Consider the following 19,719-nt stretch of genomic DNA (forward strand, 5'->3'; position numbering starts at 1 on the left):
AAGCACGTTTTAATTGGAATGCTGGTCATGTGAAAGTTTGGTTGAACTGTCCTTACTTGCAAAACCCTGTTGTCTGACCAACTGCTCTTGCGTCTTGACAGGGTACGTTCAAACTTCAGAAATGACCAAGTGTTCAGAATGTCAGTGTGGAAACGAGACATTCTTTCCAGGTCTTTCCCATTCCTGGCTGCCTCGCCATGCAAGAACTGCCTGAAATCAACCTAGTTTTTGTCAAAACACGCGACACCAATTCGTCGTTGACACCAAGAGCTGAACCTTGGGACTGAATCCACACGTAGCTTGTGCGTTCGCCATTGCGCGTACACTTTTCCGTTGTCAAGTACCTCGACCATCTGGCCAGTCATAATTTTCGAGCTCGCTTCCGTTACCATGGAACCTTGAATTGACCCTACCCTCTCTGAAGTCTGAACAATTCCATGTCCAGCAGGTTGATCATTCCGGCAGCGTAGTTGAATCAAAGCGACAGAATCGACTCGAACAACACCCCTTCTAAGAAAAATTAGTGTGCAAGATGATCTGCATCGGTCAAAGACTAAAGCCTCGTTTTGTCTTTGCATGAACAATAACAAATGTGAAACGCTGGCTGGGCTTCATGTTAGTGAAGGTGATTGTACCCGCTACTCACCAATGATCAGATTTCATGTTTGTTCCTTGTGCGTTTTATTAAAGTGAAAAGGTTACGTACTGTATGGAGCGAGACAACTATGATGACTTTGTCAATCCTCAAGTTTTGTATCTCTGATTTTCAATAGGTACCATGTGAGTGCATACATATAACGTTGTAAGTGTGTACGTATGTCTACAAGTTGTACTAGTGTTTTTAAAAAAAAACACAAAAAAATGAGAGGACCATGTGAAATATGTCCCAACCGTCCAAAGCTCCATTTCAATCTCGTCGCAAAACAAACAAACACACAAAAAAAAGTTCATTTGAAAAAATTGTTACGAAGCCCAGTTGGACTCGCATCATTGTGCGACCCAAACCCGTTGTCCCCAGTGCGCGTCATGTGCCGGCCGCTTCAGTTTTGCGACGATCTCGCGTCGGTAGGTGGCGCACACCGTCGGCGTTGTGCCGTGTCCGTGTGGACGGACCATGTTCTTGGCAGGTCAGACCGTTTTGACATGTAAACCTGTTTCAACTCATGTGTGTGACACTTTGGATTGGAATGAATGAATCAAAGAATTGTCATTTCAGTGTTAATAGTTACAAAAAGAATCAATGGAATTCCTTCGAACGTTTGCTCTCGAACTAATTCGTATGCACATCCTGATGGATTTATCAGCTGCTAGTGATTCAACTGCTCAGAAGAGTTTCCCGGCGAAGTCCTTGATGTCCTCGTCCTTGAAGGACGCCGAGGCCATCCGCCTGAACTGCTTCAGGTCCGACGTGCTCCGGCCCAGCAGCAGCGCCACTTTGGTCTCGAACACCTCGCCATTCTCCCTCAGCTCGGCGTCGGCCTCGCCGAGGCTGGCCTCGATGTCCTCCTGGATCTTGCGGTAGAACCCCGCGCAGTTGCGGAGCAGCTCGAACATCATGCCCACCTGCCCGCCGTGCTCCACCGTGTTCGCCGCCGCGGCCAGCGCGCCGCCGATCACGGCCGCGCCGGAGGCCCAGGAGCCGATTTCACCGGAGCCGATGAACGCCGCGGCGAGCGCGGCAGTGCCGGCCAGCGCCGGGCCTGCCACGGCGAGGCCGCGGTTGAGGCTGAGAATCAGCTTGCCGACCGTCAGGTACTGGTGCTCGTCCTTGGCCTTGAGCACGCGCAGGAGGCCGCGCATCTCGTCCTCGAGGTCCTGGCTCCAGCCGTTGCCGTTGCCACCGCGCCGGCCAAAGCTCTTGGACTTCTTCTTGAGCAGCTGCTGCTGCTGGCGACGGCGCGGCCACCACCGGGCGGGCTCCACGGTCTTGGGGAACTTGTCGAGCATGCCGGGGAGCAGCGGCAGCGGGTACGCCGCGTCGAGCGCCAGCACCCTGTCCATGGCGTCCTGGACGTCGGCATTCGTCAACGGCGTCCTGAGGTCGAGCGTGGCGCGGACGTCGCGCTCGAGCTGCCTCCAGAGCCGCGTGGCGTTGCGCTGCTCCTCGGCGAGCTGCGACGGCTGGATCTTGTTGACGGCAGCCATCGTGACGGCGGCCGTGGCCAGGAGGGCCCCCGCGGAGGCCTTGAGCGCGACCATGGTGGGAGCGGCGGGAGCCAGCGCGGCCATGACGGAGGCAGCGAGCGCGAGGGAGTTGGTGGAGTGGAGCAGCAGGTGGTTCCAGTTGTCCCGCTGCCTGCCGATGATGTCGTGCATCTCGGCGCGGTCCGCCGCCGCCTCCGCTATCGCGCAGAGCTTCTCAACCGTCTTCGAGCCGTCCTCCGCTGCCGGTGCTGAGGCCGTGGTCGCCGGGAGGACGCGCTGGTCGATCCAGTCCAGCTTGAGGCTGACGTCCGCGGGGCCCACCGCCGTTTGCAGACCATTAGGCACGCGCAGGGAGGCTCGGCAGGGAGCGGCGCGCCTCCGCGGCCGTGTGGCGAAAGACGACGACGACGAAGAGGCCGTCAAGAAGAGACGCTGTGCTTGGAGAGCAGCAGCCATTGTCAAGGGATCAGCTATCGCTGCGCGTCTCAAGATTAAAAAAATGCTCGCTTTGAGATTGCGACTGCTTCTTCAGTCGATCTAGGCGACTCCGAAAGCGAAGTGGCGTTGCTTCCGTTCCTGGGGAGTGTGATTGGATCTGATCGAGGCGGGTTGGGAGGATGTGATGGAGGCGAGCTGGTATTTATAGGTGAGAGCGGAACGGGAACTCGGGAAGGGTGGGTGCTGGTCAGCGCGTGGGTGATAAGTTTGACCGGGTTGGGGTTGGGCCGGGTCAATTCCCATTCTGGGAAGCTCTGATTTGAAGGAGACCGTTTCTGGCAAGTGACCAACGGCGCGAGATGGTCCGTACCAGGGATTAAAATTTGGCTAAATTTTATGAAATTACAAACGAAATATTTAATTTTAGAATTTTTTCACTTACATATGGAACCTGCAAAGCAGATGATGAAAAATAACTAAAATTTTAATAAATTTTTATAAATGTTGATTTTGGCCGATGAATGAAACAAAATTGAAATCCCCGATCCCTGCAGCCCTCCATGTTCATCAAATAGAGGTTTGTTCACACGCAATTCTATGGAAGAAAATTATATGAGATCAGTTTTTACAGAAAGACTCTTGCCTTCATGTGAAACGTGTCCTCTGTTATTCTCATATGTATTCAATCAGACTGTTAGATTGAGAAAAAACAACGTGAATCAAAGTTTCACGAAGACCTTTCTGTAGATGGTCTCGTATAATCTTCTTCCCAATTCTATAAGACTCTTTTGGACAGGATAGTCCTCACAAAAAGGTGCTCTGTGGCCGTGCCTTTGGGCAGTTGTTTTTTAGCAATATGTACTATACACCGCCTCTTCTCACGGATCTTTCGGCGTGCATGGGACGCGAGGTGAGATAGATGCGATGTGAAGGCGAGAAATGGCAGCCAGCAGCTCAGGCTCAGCAACCCACGAGTGGTTCCGGCATGCAGGCTGGCCAGATCGACACCGTTGTTGGAGACCGACAGATCGATGCCGTGTCCACCGACTGCCCCAGTGTGGCCGCGGCGCCGGCCAACAGGCCAATGCAAGCTCGGAACCCGTTCCCGACAATGTGGCCGTGTCCTCCACTGTACGCATGTGCAGGCGCCGACGCGCCGTACGTACGCGGCGGGAGGGAACTGCGCCCTGGCCTGCTAGCCTGCCCGTCAGCCTCCCGGAGCTTTCTTCACGGCGCCGTTCCTCCGCCGGCCGCCGCCCAGGAAGCATGCACCGTACGTACGCGCAGGGAGGGAACTGCGCCCTGGCCGGCTAGCCTGCCCTTCAGCCTCCCGGAGCTTTCTTCACGGCGCCGTTCCTCCGCCGGCCGCCGGCCAGGAAGCATGCACCGTACGTACGCCGTCCGATCCGCGCGGAAGAACATCGACCTCCGCGCTCGCGACGCCGGTGAAATAATTAAGATTCGTTGTGCGCCATGCATGACCTTCAACGCGCCAACGCTGCATCCGCACGGCCGGAATGTGGGACGAATCGACCTCCGGAAGCATTGCTCGCCACACTGCAGCGCTGGATGCATGCTCTGTTTCGTTGACTTTCCTGAGCACGCCAACGCATGGCAGCGCTGCATGCATGCATGCCTTCCATCGACGTGGAGATCGAAGAGAAATCAAGCAGCGAGGAGGTGTACCTGGTCTGGTCGAGAGAAAAGTCAGTGTGCACAAAAAAAAACGGTGTGCTTTTCTGCAGATCCATGTCTCAAAACGAATCGATCGTAAGAGCTGGTGCCTTATTTCTTATCTAATATTTGGAGGGGAGATATAGTAAGAAATTAATATTAAGAACTAAGCTTTTAATGTATATATGTAGGTTGTTAGTTTTTTTAAGAACTCCCTAGATAATTTATTGTTTCATATTTATCTAGAATTTCTAAAAAAGCTAGTTTCTTTCCTAATAAATAAGTTTCTTCTCTCTCATATTTAAATTACTATCACATCATCTTTTTATTTAGGTGAACACCTAAATAATGTCTAAAAAACCAGTATTAGAGTGGCCTTAAACATACTATTGATTCAATTTGCAAAGTCAACCATCACTGTGCAGTTTGCGTACCACTTTGTATATGAATTATGAAATATTTTGATGGAGGTCAACTACTGCCTACTGGTGCATAAGCCGCACCAAAGTCCCAATAAGCCAATATATTAGGCATAAAGCCGCCAATGGATGTATGCATTTTTTTACTACTTCAATAATATTGAAATCAATGTCAACTACTAGCTAGCTGCGGCCATTTGTGCATATATATCTACGCACTCCTACACATAAACGGATCCATCGATAACGTCATGTGTTATGTCATGTATGGACTCCTCAAAAGAGAAGAGGTGCGATGCGGATGCGTCATTCCTCATTTGGAACCGTGTGCTTAGGCCGTTTTTGTTGAAGTATTATTCTCTCATGTAAAAAATACTTAGATATTTTGAACATCGTACAATATTTAATATGTAACTTTGATCACTATTTTCAATTAGAATGTATTTTAAAAATCTAATAAGTTTACAATATTATAGATGTATTGTTCAAAACAATGCACACATCTAATTTTCATATTAGGAAGTAAAATATTTCAAAAGTTATTGATAATTAAACTTTTAAAATTTGATCAGATCTTATTTAAAACATCTTGTATTTATAACCAAAGAGAGTACCAGGTTAGCATATCCACGTTCATAATGATCGAATCCGTACTTCAAAATAGAAGAAAATATGTGATGCCGATGCGTCATGTGGAATCGTGTGGTTAATTAAGCCGGCGGTTTTGCTAAACTATTACAAGGTTAATTAACATACCCACATTCATCATTAATGGAATTCGTACCTCAAATATAATTTTGAACACGGTGGCCTCAAACGACGAAATAACCGTAACCACGAGGAACCTCAAAGTTCGCAAGCGCCAAGAACACGTGCATCGGACGATTTTAGGGCACGTGCAATGATCCGCGCGCATCAGCTTGTGTTCGCAAAACGTTCCCCGCGGTCGAGGGGTAAAGGTCTCGTTTGTGCGCCACAAAATTTTCGCCGGGAACTTGGCACGGTTCATCAGGTGTGTGTGTGTGTGTGTGTCAACTAGTCGCCGTGTGCCCAAGGGCTGGTGTGTTAAGCGACGTCCAAACGAAGGCAGGAGGAGTGGTTGGCGTTGGTCGAGGACGATCAACTTGAGGTCGATCGACGCGAAAAGGTGCATGCATGCGTGCATGCATAAAACTTAAGCTCAGCTGCAAGCATTTGACATCATGGCGAAAAGGTCGACTTATATATTCTTTTCTCTTTTTTTTTGGGGAGACTTATATATTCTTTTCAGGATATGTTACAATTATTTTTATTGATAGTGGTAGTGCAACTTGATACGTACCACTAGTGCAATTTTATATGTTATAATTAATTTTATTGACAGGGGCCGTGGCCCCCGGTCTTTTTGCAAAAAAAAAAAGGGGTATGCAGCCCATATTGTCTAATTTTATTTAAATTAGAGCTCCCTTACTCCAGATACCTACGAAACAAGATGGAAAATCTTTCTTTTCAATTGCTTGTACTGATTGAGTATCAAATTATAGATAAATATAGCTATGAAGATATAATGAAGGACATCAAGGATGGAAAGCGTTAAAGAGCTAATCCATAGTAGTTATTAGTTGAGACCATAGCTAGTTGTAATTTTGGTAGATATAGATAGTATTGCTTTTTAGAGTCATTTCTCAGTATTAGAATCTATTTATTTCACTCGAGTATGTATTTTGAACCAAGTATAGAAAATGATAACTATAAATTATGCCATATATTAGTTTAATGGTTTAGAAATTGATATTTTCTAATTTGCTTTTGTTTTTTAGCCTCCTTGAAATTTTAGTAAAGCTTCGTCACTAGATGGGACACTACTACAGAAAAACTCATCACTGACTATCAGTGTCGGATCTAGAACCGGTACTAAAACTTCTTTTCACTGTCGGTTAGAGGCTCCAACCGGCACTGAAAAGGTTCCAGGAGCCCAAAAAATAAATGAGCCAGCTCTAGAGCTGGCTCGGCTGCCGCTCAACGCTCGATGCACCGCTGTAGGCAGTGAACAGATCAACTATCTCATCATCCAAATTCATATAATCGCATCATCCAAATCCATACAAGAACCTATCGACTATCTCATCATACAAATCCATACAATCAGTGTGTTCATTACATTGTTGAATTACATGGCTCCCCAAAGCCCACCCAAATCGCTCCTACTTTATGAGAAATAATCTCGAATAAGAGGCAGCAAAATTCGCACATGCCAAGAGCAAAGCTTTTGAGCTAATGACGAAGCAGTCCGACAGTGCCACAACAACCAAGCAATCCAAAGTATCTAACTACAAATGCAGCACCAAATCATGCACATACCGTAAGCATAGCCAATGTTGGGGTTCTACTCGCTTCGCACAATCGTGTCCCCATCCGCATACCACGTGACCTCCTCCCCCTGCCGAATCTCCCGCGGGCTTCACAAGCAAAACCAAATCCCTAAATGAGTCCACATTTCGTGAATCCACCTAAACAGTTTAACCACCACTCAGGACCCAAAGCAAGCTGAACCTGAGTGGCCGGAAGCGGAATGTGACAGTGACATTCTCCTTGGGCGTTGGGTCATCTTCCAACCCTGTGAACAGCGGGGACGCTGGCCCGTCAAGCGAGAGCTCCGGCGTGAGCCGCGATGAGGATGTGGTTGACGTCGGTAAGCCCGATTGCGGCGGCTGCTGATGCGAACCCTTTGCCCTACCCTCGGTAATGGGGACCCCGCCTTTCGCTGCTGCGAAGCCGACCGCGTCGCCATTGCCAACACGACACGAGATCTAGCAGCACAAGGCACCCACCATTGGATCTAGCAGCATGAGCCTAGGGAGGGAGGGACGACGGCCGGGGTCGGGAGCCCGTGGAAGGAGGGAGGAAGAGAGAGGGAGCCTGGGGAGGGAGGGACAGCTGCTGGGCCTGGATCTCTAGGGATCGGGAGCCCGGGGAGGGAGGGATGGCGGCTGAGGCCGAGAGCCCAGGGAGGGAGGGAGGAAGAGAGAGCGAGCTCGGGGAGGGAGGAAGATAAGGGAGAGCGAGAGGTACGTGTGTGATGGAGGAAAGAGATAAGGGATGAGGAGCGGAGCCGGACGTGAGCATGGAGATTTGAGCCAAAATTGTAGTGGACGAAATTTCAAGTCTGGACACTTATAAGTGCTAGTTCCAATTACGAACCGGTATTGATAGTGGGAGAACGATTATATTGCTGGTTGCTGTGAAATCAATTGATTGGAACGTCAGAATTTTCTAGATAGCGGAAATAAAACTGTTTCATGTGAATTTATATGTATTTAATTAATATGTTCCAATCAAATGCAAGTGTATATATCTCCAAATCTGCAGATTAATGTCGCTGGTGAAAATATATCTCTTTTTGGAGAATGGAAAGGGAAGCCTCTAGATAGGGATGTCAGTACTGTTAGCCAATGAGACAAGTTCTTCATGCAATGTGCGGAGAGACTCCAAAGCATGGCGAGCTTTAGCCCTTCATTGCTGGAAGATGAAAGAGAGAGTAATTCATGCGGTGGAATCTTGCCATCCATCAAAACATGAAAAAGAATTGAACTTTGCTGTTTTTCAAGTGCTTGGGACCAATTTATTTTTCATTCATCTTCCAATTAATGATGTAGGTAAACTCATGCAATAGAATTTTTGCTCAGAGCGTCTTTGGAACACATGATTATAGTTGAACTGCCTGTCGTGAAATCTAAGTATTTCATCATTAGTATATTTCATGTTATATACATGCAGCCTAGGAAACTTTGGGGTTATATAATATTGCTCAAAATAAATATCTATACCTATATTATTATAAAATACATAAATTATGGCAGATCCAATCAATCCCTATCGTTCATTCGAATTGATCAAATGGTTACCGTACGAATTTGAATCACATTCCTCTTTCTAAAAGTGCATTCAATATCTCATTATTTACCTTTCATATCTAGACACCTAATATTTGTCTTCTATGTATTTTAAAAATAAATTTAATCTCTTATTATTTATCTTCTATACCTAGACATCTAATATTTATCTTCTATATATTTATCGCCGGTTTTCTAGAGATTACGCCGCCTCTCACACTTTTCCTACAGTGCCGAGTTTCTCTAGAGGGTGCGCTACCTTTTACACTTCGCTTACGACGTCGGCTTTAAAAAGGATGTGTCTTTATCCGTATGTCGCCTCCACCGCCGTCTACCACAGATATCACCTCTATCGCGCTATATTTACACTAAGGTACTCTACGAGAATTATTTTTATTCCCTCGTAAATCGGTCATCATCTTGATCATCCTTATATCGTTGCTACAAATAGTCAACTCTAAATGATACGATTCCGTCCATCCTTATATTTAGGTACTCGCTGTTCTCTTCACTCTTAAAATTACATGATCATATTATAAATTTTGTATATGCAAATTTTTCTTCTGTTTATATTCTTTTATTTGTTGCTATATCTAGATTAATTTTAGTACGTAAAATACATGTACGATTGCTAGTTCTTGAGAGCTACGCAGTAGCCAGGTCTCGTCAACAGCAGTTGATTCAATGGCCTTGACTTTTCTTTTTCCTTTTCTTTTTATTGGAATGGCTGACTGCTTCGTCCTGGAGTTGGAGCCGTTCAACAGACTTGATCACCAGACCAGACCGAGCTAAAAATTCTCTCTGGTCTGAAGAACCGGTTGCCTGTGCGGACCGGGCCATAGACGACCCAGCACAACCAAACCGTCTCTCTCTCTCTCTCTCTCTCTCTCTCTCTCTCTCTCTCTCTCTTCGCGACGGCTATATATACCATGCGCACACAAGGACTAGGATAACCACCTCACACTCCTCAGGCAAGAACCAAACAACAGATCGATAGCACCTTAATTAGAGGCAGTAACAAGCAAGAAATTGGACGGCACGCTGCACAGACAGTCATGGAAGGGCTTCTCCAGTCGCAAGGCGGCAGCGGCGCTCTGCGGCCCGCCTCGTGCCCGCGCCGCCATAGCCGGCTCTGCAGCCGGGCCCGGGCGAGCGTGCGCGGCGTCCGGCAGCTCGCGGTCAGCCTCGACGAGCTGAGGCGCACCAGGAAAGCCATCGTGGGCGGCGCGGATGACCACGTCGTGAACGGGCGCGCGCCGGAGGCCGGCGTCGACGCCGCGGCTAAGGCGGTCGAGAAGCTCTGCGCGATCGCGGAGGCGGCGGCGGACCGGGCCGAGATGCACGACATCATCGGCAGGCAGCGGGACAACTGGAACCACCTGCTGCTCCACTCCACCAACTCCCTCGCGCTCACGGCCTCCGTGATGGCCGCGCTGGCGCCCGCCGCGCCGACCCTGCTCGCGCTCAAGGCCTCGGCCGGGATCCTCCTGGCGACAACTGCCGTGACGATGGCCGCCGTCAACAAGATCCAGCCGTCGCAGCTCGCCGAGGAGCAGCGCAACTCCACACGGCTCTGGAGGCAGCTCGAGCGTGACGTCCGCGCCACGCTCGACCTCGGGATGACGCCGGTGACGAAAGCCGATGTTGAGGAGGCCATGGAGAGGGTGCTGGCGCTCGACGCGGCGTACCCACTGCCACTGCTCCCAGGAATGCTCGAGAAGTTCCCCAAGACCGTCGAGCCCACCCGGTGGTGGCCGCGCCGGCAGCAGAAGAAGCCAGCTCAGTCCAATGCCATCAATGGCGCCCGGCGAGGCGCCACGGCCGGCAACGGCTGGACCCAAGAGCTGGAGGACGAGATGCGGGGCATCGTGCGGGTGCTCAGAGCCAAGGATGAGCAAGAGTACGTTTCGAACGGCAAGCTGGCGCTGAGGCTCAACCGTGGTCTTGCCGTGGCCGGCCCGGCGCTCGCGGGGACGGCCGCGCTTGCCGCGGCGTTCATCGGCGCCGGCGAGGTCGGCTCCTGGGCCTCCGGCGCGGCCGTGCTCGGCGGCGCGCTGGCGGTGGCGGCGAACACGGTAGAGCACGGCGGGCAGGTGGGCATGGTGTTCGAGCTGTTCCGCAACGTCGCAGGGTTCTACCGCAAGATCCAGGAGGACATCAAGGCAAACCTTGACGAGACCGACGTCGAGCGGAGGGAGAACGGTGAGGTGTTCCAGACCAAGGTGGCTCTGCTGCTCGGGCGGAGCACGTCGGACCTCCAGCAGTTCAGGGAGATGGCGTCGCCGTCGTTCAAGGATGAGGACATCAAGGATTTCGCCGGGAAACTATTTTAGATAGATTCTGATCAAATATAGTTGTGCAGTGCTCAACTGTTCATATGGACTCTGTAGCAATTGATCTTGTTTTGTAGATGTAAGGATGACAAATTCATTGGTTCTTTAACTACATAGAACAAAATTTTAGCCTATCATATCATTCTTCGTAAAATCAATTCATGTATGCCACTGAATATTCGTAAGTCCCTCGTTAATTCATAAGTACAATGGTAGTATAAAAATGAAGAGTTAATTTATCGCGCCAAAATTAAGGGGATCGATGATGCTATGGTGGGCCAATCCATCCTTGCATATAAGGTAGTCTCTAAAATCAAAAGCCAAGATGTGAATTTTAAGTCAATAACCATATATAATAACGTATATTATGCAAGCCATGACAAAAGTGGCGAACTGCTATCATCCTAAATGGTTAATAGCTTGGTCCTTAAAAGATGAGGCAAACCTATCAACCATCTCTTGAGATGGCAGTGGAGACCGGTGGATCTAGTTTCTCTGACTTCATAAGAGTGAAGTCACATTGAAATAGTATTTTGTGAGATGTGATATAGTAATTTACAGTTGAAATAGTATTGCTAGTGGAAAATTGTAGCATTAATGCAGCACTATTTTTTTCCATCTATTTACAATCCAACGGCTCACAACGGAGTTAAAGTCACCTAACTTCACTCTGCTGTGAAGTCAGAGGATCTCTGCCCCATGAGAGTACGACTCCGTACACCTAAAATTTAAATTTTTATGCTCACTATTTACACACATACGAGTGCTTTCAACAGTATTATTGGTAGGTATATAATAAAGACGCCCTCACATGTGTGCAAGTGTAATGTTCGTACTAGTGGTGTGTATACATCACCTTGTAATTGTAAAAAAAGTGAGGCAAACCTCTTATTTGGTGGCATGGAGGAGGATATGATTGGACGATCCTAATTACGAATTCTGTCACTTATTTGGTTTGCGTATAGAATTGTTTGGTGCATCATCGATTAACCCATGATAAGTATTAGTGTAGATAACAACTAGGAGCGTGACGTTGTATGGACCAATCAATCTAAGATACAAGGTAGTTTCTCAAATCAAACACCCAATTAAGATGTAAATATTTAAAATGAATAACCATAAAAAATATCACCCTAAAGCTATACGCAACTACATAGTAGAAATCAAACTTAAAATACATAGGTTTAAAGAAAGATCTTGTATTATATGTAGATAGACAATGACTTCTTGCAATTTAAATTTATCTTCCAAGTACTCGTTATTGATAAAGATCAAGTACTACTGTTGCAACCAAACACGTAAGTTATACCTAATTTCCGTTTCTAATGCCATGCCATGTCATGTCGATCCAACTAAGCTTTCCATGATACGGCGCCGGAAGTCAAATTCCAAGTAATTTTGAACGGTCCAAAAAAATTATAAGTAATTTTTAACTCTGCAATCATTCACTTTTTTCAGAAAATACAAGTCAGACGCGCACATATCATTGACTAGCAAAAAACGCATGGCAACAAACAAAAGCAGCCCACTGAGCGAGTAGCCCAGCTTAGTTAGTCCATTGACGGGCCTTTCGCCAACACATGGGCGGAAACAGATGCATCTCACGTTCATGACAATTCACAAACGAGGTGCCGCCGTTCGAATTTTCTTTATTTTTATATTTTAATATTTGCAAAAATACATGTTTATTTTAAAATATTGCATATATAGAATACCGTCGTCTGTTGAATGGACGATACCAAGATATCGCCCTTCCAACGGGCAATACTTAAAAAAAAATAAAAGTGTCACTCATTCAACGGGTGACATCTTTAAAAATAAAAAAACATTACGTTCCATTACTCTTAAAATTCAAAACAATATCAAAATTATTATAAAAAATTCTGAAAAAAAAGTATGTTGTAGAGGATTCTATAATCTATCTTTCAAAAAAAAAAAAAATCAGACAAAACTATGATTTGTATAATGAGAAAAAAAGACAAATTTTATTACACGCAGTCTGACAGATTTATCTGATTTTTTTAACCTAGATCATAGTATCCCCTACTACATACATTTTTTTTCAGAATTTTTCATAACTACTTCGATTTTGTTTTGATTTTTGAGAGCAATAGAATACAGAGTTTTTTGATTTTTAAAGGTATCGCTCGTTGAATAGGCGACACCTTTATTTTTTTAAGGTATCGCCTATTGGAAGGGCGATATCTTGATATCACCCATCCAACATGCAACGGTAGTCTATATGTATAATATTTTGAAATGAGCGTGTATTTTTGCAAATATTAAAAAAAAGAAAATTCCCGCCGTTCTGCTGGTGTTGTGGACTCCGGCCCATCCGGAGGTTTACACGCAGGAAATGGGTTCCTGTGCCTTGGTTCCGGAATCCAAGTGGATGCTGTCATACAATGTGCAGAGTCAATTGGCAACATTGTTCTACAGGCGTCAAAGTGTTACACATGTAAAAATTTGAGCTTTTCCTAAGTGCACAACAGTACAAACAAAAGGTAGTTGCATATGATCCTAAGATCGCAAAATGCATGTCCATTGGCAACACTTTCAGAACATGCACCTTTCTTACAATTGAAGTGGTTCAAAACCCATTAACTTTCAAGTACTGTGCATTTCCCTATTTAGTCTACTGCAATGATTCATAGCTCAGCAAGGACGCGCACTCTTTTTACAAACATTTCTGTTAATTTCTGGATTCCAAATAATGCGAAAAATGGTAGCTGCACCGACACTTGGACAGGCTACAGAAGAGCATTCATGGCTGTGACTATGTTGGCACTCGTTCATGGGCTAGAGCCTAGAAGCACTAGGGCATATATAACCAAATCTTGCAGTGATCCAGCAGAAATCCAGAACCGATCAGCAAACACTTTGGAGGCATGAATCATGGTGTCAGAAACATGGTAGCACAACTGCACAAGCCAAACTAACAACCTTTCAGAAAGAGGCTCAGCCGATGTGACACCACCGGCAACATAAACGATTTATCACGCGTGGTTGCAATAGCACTGTCACAGAAGGAAGGGCCTGTCGTAGATTGTGTGCATTGAGTGAGACATCATCTCATTCTCATGTGATCGATCATCCCTGGCCCAGATCATGAGAACAAAAACATGCCATCTGGAGGCATGGTGGCAACAGATCTTAAATAATCTGACAATAGCCACAACCGCAAGATACACAATGTTTATATGAACCAACAGGTTCCAACAGACACAGGTTGAGGAATATTATATTTCAAAAAAAAAGAAAGAAAAGAAACAGCTTGAGGAATATATTAGCACCAATGAAAGAATATGATAAGGCAAACGTGATATGCTGTGTAATTTGACGATGAAGCAGTACTCAATAATCGCGCATATATGCTTACAGCAGGACACATCAACATGACAGAATTATAAGCCAAGTGACACCTGTTTGTATATATATTCCTAGTCCAAATCCTATGTAAGGCAAAGGAATAAACACCACACAAACTGCAGACATACAGGTCACATTCTGTGCATATATGCCTTCTTTGAAAACTAGTATCTTAACAGCGCATCTTTTATGGAAACATATTGCAACAGTGCCAACATAAGCGAAGCTTCAGCCAGAATAAGGGCATAAAGGATACACTGAATGAAGATTTAGGAGTTCACAAGTCCAGCTCGCAAGAACATTCTTCTTCCCTTCAAGGCAGGCAAAGGAGAAGAGACAGCAACGTGCACAGCTAATGGTTGGGAACACCTCACCTTCCAACTATTATTTCCTTTGATAAACAATGTATAACAATTTACAAGTTTCATCAGGCTACAAATCAATGAATAGAACCACCCACCCAAGCTCACCAACCTATCATTTCCCATATATACATGACAGTATAACAGGTATTTGACTTTACCTCCAAAAATTAAGACAGGCACCTCAGCACAACGACCAGCGGGTTAGCCTAACATGTCAGCCCTAAACAACACCTGCACCCCCCTTATATTCACCTCTGCTACACTTCAAGCCTGATTCGTGTCTTGATTGGCTTTAGTTTCACTCCCATGCTCTCAGGTGACAGGAGCTCCGGCGAGATACAGAATGGGTTGAGGGGGCTGCGCGGGCTGCAGTCAAGCTGGCTCGGCCTGTACAGACCATATCCCATGAAGAAGTACTCCATCGGTATAAGCATTGCATGTGGTTGCTCCTCGGTTACGAGCGACCCACATGCTTGGACCTGCAATGCATGCCAATTTCCAGAATTAGTATTTAGAAACCAGTAATAATTTAGATGTTAGAGCCTTGAGGTAAACATGCAGATGGTTGTTACCTCAACTAGAGCACAATATCTCATGTCGAGCTTTGACGTCATGTGAACAGCCTCGGTGTGAAACTGCGAATTCTGGCCAATAAAAATCAGGGTTCTACACTGAAGCTGCTTCAGCTGTTCAGTCAAGTCATATCTCCTGGAAATAATTTAGAAGCAATTAAGGATGGTAACTTTGTCTCAATCCAGTGCTGAGTAAATTGCCACTGCATTTATTGAAATAAACAAGTTTGCAATGTATTACGTACTCATTCATTGTCTGTACAAAGCTCCATACGTTCATGCTCTGCCGCTGATCTAGCAACTACAAGATGTAAGAAAAGAAGTTATCATTTAATATATTCAAAGAAAAACAGAATAATTATAAGGGAAACATATCTGTGGTGCTTACGCTTCTACAAGCCTGCACTATGTCTGATTCAGGTAAGTCAGAGCATCCTCGCACTTCCTAACGATTAGAAGATACCATAAGAACATGTTCAAGAACAACCAAGGAAATGCCGCAGGGATAAAATCAAACTAATTGTATCTACCTTGCTGAAGTACCGCTGAAGTAGGCATTCCTTCACCAACCCACACATCCCATAATAATACAGCAAATTGGACATCACCTGTGAATATGACTATATTAGTACAGTCCTGTGGTTTCCATAAATATGTAAATCAAGAAGGGCATTTAACCATATGCAGCAAAGTTACCTTACTGTATAACCACTCCGTCCAAGTGGGGGCTTTACATAGAGGTGAAACAAGGATAAGACCTAGCACGCGCTCCCTATACTTTGCCTGCAACAAAGAAACACAATTCAATAAAAGGTTTTGATTGATAAGCAATAGTTAACACACTAGTGTTGAAGAAACGCATACCGCGAACAGAGTTAGAATGTAAGCACCTGCAGTGACACCCAAGCACATGACAGAGCCTAATCTGGAACGAGCAAATTAAACCAGACAACACAAGATTATCCATACAATCATTTGAGATTTCAAAATTTATGAGATAATATGACAGAGGATTACCCAAAGAAATCGAGGACATCTGCAACCTGATCTGCCAAGTCATCAACAGATGGCATAGGAGCATTTGGTGAAATTGGAGCAGCTCCTAACTGCATGATTCTCACAATAGGAGTGTAAAAGCACTAGTGAGGCAATAGAACTAGGGTGCATCACATGAAGGCCAAATGTGAGTTTTGTTCTAATAGTAAATTGCAGACTACTGACCTCATGTCCTGGGGGGCTGATATGGTAAATGCAAAAATTGTGAAGCAGCAGTGAAGCAGCTTCAGGACAGAATAATAATCCTTGGAAGCAAGACATATCTGACAGGTGATAACAAGGAGGCAATTGCATATTATTCAGATGGCTGGAATATTTTGCAGGGAGAACTGTTAAGCTAGCGTGCGGTACTTACGATTTAAAGCAACATCTGGATAAGTAACAAGAGCAGGCTTGTCATGGTCACCATACACCGCAACAGATACAGATCCATGATTTGTTTGTATATGGTGTTCCTGAATAAACAAGAGGAAAGATATGCTCACTAAAACACAGAGAAAAAGATAGCGAGAATATATATGCATAAAGAAAATATCATCCAGCAGGAAAATCGTATTTTTCCACATTGCAGTTTACACCCAAAAAAGTGACAATTTTACAGTTGCAGGCATGCATCTGCGGATGCTGGCAAGAAACATGAGTAAAGCTGGCCAATGGCCATCAAGAAACCAGTGGGATGCTTTATCAGAATTCAGACTCTACCAAAATCGACTATTGTTTGAGGCCAGCAAACGCACCATATGGCAGGCAAGTGGAAACGCACCAGATGATACCTGAAGTGTATCAATCAAAGTAAACCTGTTTAAATCTACAGAATGCTTAACAATTAGGCTGTCATGAACTTTCTGTGTCCATACTACAACTACGCTGTCAGTGGTCGTTGTGGTACAGCCCAGAAACACCCATACAAGGAGAAATGGTCCTTTAAACTCGGTCAAGAAAGAAATTAAGTGACTATCTCCAATATTTCTTTCAAGGGAGAAAAGCTAGCAGTCCTTCCCTGACGCTTGAAGGAACGGATTTCTCCAAAATGACACAAAGGTGATGACTTCATGATTGAAGGATCTTTGTTTTTGTATATAATACTTAAAGCTGACAAGATGCTAACAAAAGAAAATGAGGATAATAGTTTCATTATGATGAAGTGGTGGTTCCACAACCGTTGCTTCTTGGACAAAGGGAAGTAATACAGAACATAATAGATGATTCCTACACCATTACACAAGCATAAGCTAAAACTACACTTGTCAACAAAAGAATAGGCCAAGGACAACACAAACTGGTGTTCCTTCCTACCACAGGAATAGCAATTACCACATAAATATTGTGCAGAGGAATGATTTGACCGCCAGCTCACAAGCATACCATTGACAATTAAAGAAATCCACATGAAAGGGACTTGTAAACTACACTAATATTTTCACCCGTTTGCTCAGACATTAGTCCACAGCCAAACAGGAACATTTGTCCAAACTGCATGAAAATTCCATAGGCCAAATAAGTTGCACTGAAACATCTAAAATTAACCAACAGCAGAACAAAAGCACGCCCTTTTTTCGGTTCCAGTTCCCAAAAGCTCTGGGGCATACGCCGAATAAGGAATTTCCACAGCCAAATACTCCATGGAAACTTAAGCTCATGAGGACCAAACGAGCCCAACCAATCAAATAAAGAACTAGAGTGTTCAAGAAACGCTACTTAAACAAGCTCTACAAGAAAAGTGGTGGTTAGGACACCGAAGAAGCACGCAAGAGCATCAAGTCGGAATCGTTAGTGCCAAAATTGCGTGATTAAGGGCATAAACACACACAAATATAGGTCATTGATGAGATAGGTAACGTCAATTAACTAGCCAGCTAGGTTGGACAAAGACCAAACAGCCAGGCAAGAACCGTGAGCTCCAGGAAAAATTAAAAAAAAAATGACATGGAAGGACGTACGTAGGCAGACGACGCCGGCAGTAGACTCGACGGCGAGAAATCCACCATCTCGCAGCTAAAGAAATGCTACTGCTTCGGCAGCAGACGAAATGCAGCATCAAGAATCGCAGGTTGCAAAAGCAAGTGGTAGGAACGACATGCCGTGAAAGGGTGTGAGAACCTCTGGTTTTATTGGGCAAACACGGAACGAGACACGGAGATGAACTCTCTTCGGATTGGCGTCCAATCCGAGTGAATTCGTTCGTAATCGGACTTTATAATCCGAGTAGGATTAGGAGGGGCGGGGGACAGAACCCATGTCCCAAGAACACAACAAACGAACAACCGAATGGGCCAAATGCTGCAACAGAGCGAAAACGCAATGCAACAAACGAAATCCAACCAAGGCCGAGTATTTTCCAGAACCCAATCCCTTCTCCCCCAAAACCACCTCCAGATACCACCAAGTTGGCGTCGTTTCAACACCCCCAAACCCAACGCGAGCAAGAACAAGCAAAAAAAACTAGTAGGGAGTGCAGAAAGAAGCGGGGAGCTGTCCGTACCTTGCCGCCAAAGGAGATGCGCTCGACGTCGATCGACACGACGGAGCCGCCGGAGTCCCCCATCCTCGACGCCGCCCCTCGCCGCCACCGACGAGATGGCCTGGCCCGGCCTGCCCCGCCCCGTCCCCTCCTCCTCCTCCCTATATATTGCCTCGAGCGCCCCTCTCTCCCCCTCTTTCTCTCTCTATCCCGCCTTCTTCGCCTGCCTTGGCGTCGCTTATAAACGGAGGAGGCACACGCTTTCTCTCTCCTCGGCGACCCTTCCCTTTGGGGGCTGAGGACCTTCTCCTCCTATATTCGCTCCACCATTCCTGCACTTTCCTATTATTGCAAACCAGCCCCCTGTTTTCCTAGATTACTCCCTTTTGGTATTCTAGCAATTGCATATGTATTTCATAAATAATAAGAGATTAAATATATTTTTAAAATATATAAAAGATAAATATTAGATATCTAGGTATGAAAGGTAAATAATGAGAGATTAAATGTATTTTCTAAAAAAAGAACGAGATCTAATTTTGCAGAGTGTTTGTTTGAGCAACTCTGAAGACCGATCAGATAGGTTACAATCCGTGTATTTTATAAGGGAAAAAAGGTCCACTGTATGAATAAAAAGAATTAAAATATGTTACAAAATCTTACCTTAAAAAAACATAAACCCATGTTAAGAAAAAATAACTCAAACCTAGATGGAAAGTTTATATAAACCTAATCGACCGAAACAGCCTCGTTGCATGACTTTCCTTGGGATTATAAGCATGAGAGTTTAATTCAATTTATCATATATATAAGTGGTAAAAAAATACCACGTGGTTTTGCATAAAAATGCTACAAAATTGTTCCTACAAAAATAAATATGCGTGTGATTTAAACCGTGATCTAAACCAGTTTTTTATCACTATAATTACATTTCGCATCAACAATGCTAAAAAATAAATATTTGTGTGATTTAAACTGGCCTTTTATCATTATAATTACATTGTCGGTTAAAAAC

The 19,719-nt window shown here is 45.2% G+C and overlaps 3 protein-coding genes across 3 annotated transcripts; 1 reads left to right on the top strand and 2 right to left on the bottom strand.

Annotated features, from left to right (window-relative positions):
• Positions 1-1,323: 1,323 nt before the first annotated feature.
• On the bottom strand, positions 1,324-2,601 carry LOC133923207 (probable F-box protein At4g22030). The gene has a single exon (XM_062368631.1). It carries the CDS (start codon positions 2,599-2,601, stop codon positions 1,324-1,326), a length of 1,278 nt encoding a protein of 425 aa, XP_062224615.1.
• A 7,002-nt stretch (positions 2,602-9,603) lies between these two features.
• Positions 9,604-10,881, top strand: LOC133923208 (probable F-box protein At4g22030). Its single transcript, XM_062368632.1, has one exon. It carries the CDS (start codon positions 9,604-9,606, stop codon positions 10,879-10,881), a length of 1,278 nt encoding a protein of 425 aa, XP_062224616.1.
• A 3,725-nt stretch (positions 10,882-14,606) lies between these two features.
• LOC133922386 (protein NDL1-like) lies at positions 14,607-19,016 on the bottom strand. Its single transcript, XM_062367707.1, has 11 exons — positions 18,726-19,016; positions 16,599-16,698; positions 16,409-16,506; positions 16,205-16,293; positions 16,052-16,112; positions 15,884-15,970; positions 15,718-15,795; positions 15,576-15,632; positions 15,433-15,488; positions 15,188-15,323; positions 14,607-15,094 (listed from the first exon to the last, which is right to left on the bottom strand). Exons 1-11 carry the CDS (start codon positions 18,786-18,788, stop codon positions 14,873-14,875), a joined length of 1,047 nt encoding a protein of 348 aa, XP_062223691.1. The 5' UTR covers positions 18,789-19,016; the 3' UTR covers positions 14,607-14,872.
• Positions 19,017-19,719: the final 703 nt, after the last annotated feature.

Source organism: Phragmites australis, chromosome 6 (assembly GCF_958298935.1).
Source record: "Phragmites australis chromosome 6, lpPhrAust1.1, whole genome shotgun sequence".
NCBI classification, from domain to species: domain Eukaryota; kingdom Viridiplantae; phylum Streptophyta; class Magnoliopsida; order Poales; family Poaceae; genus Phragmites; species Phragmites australis.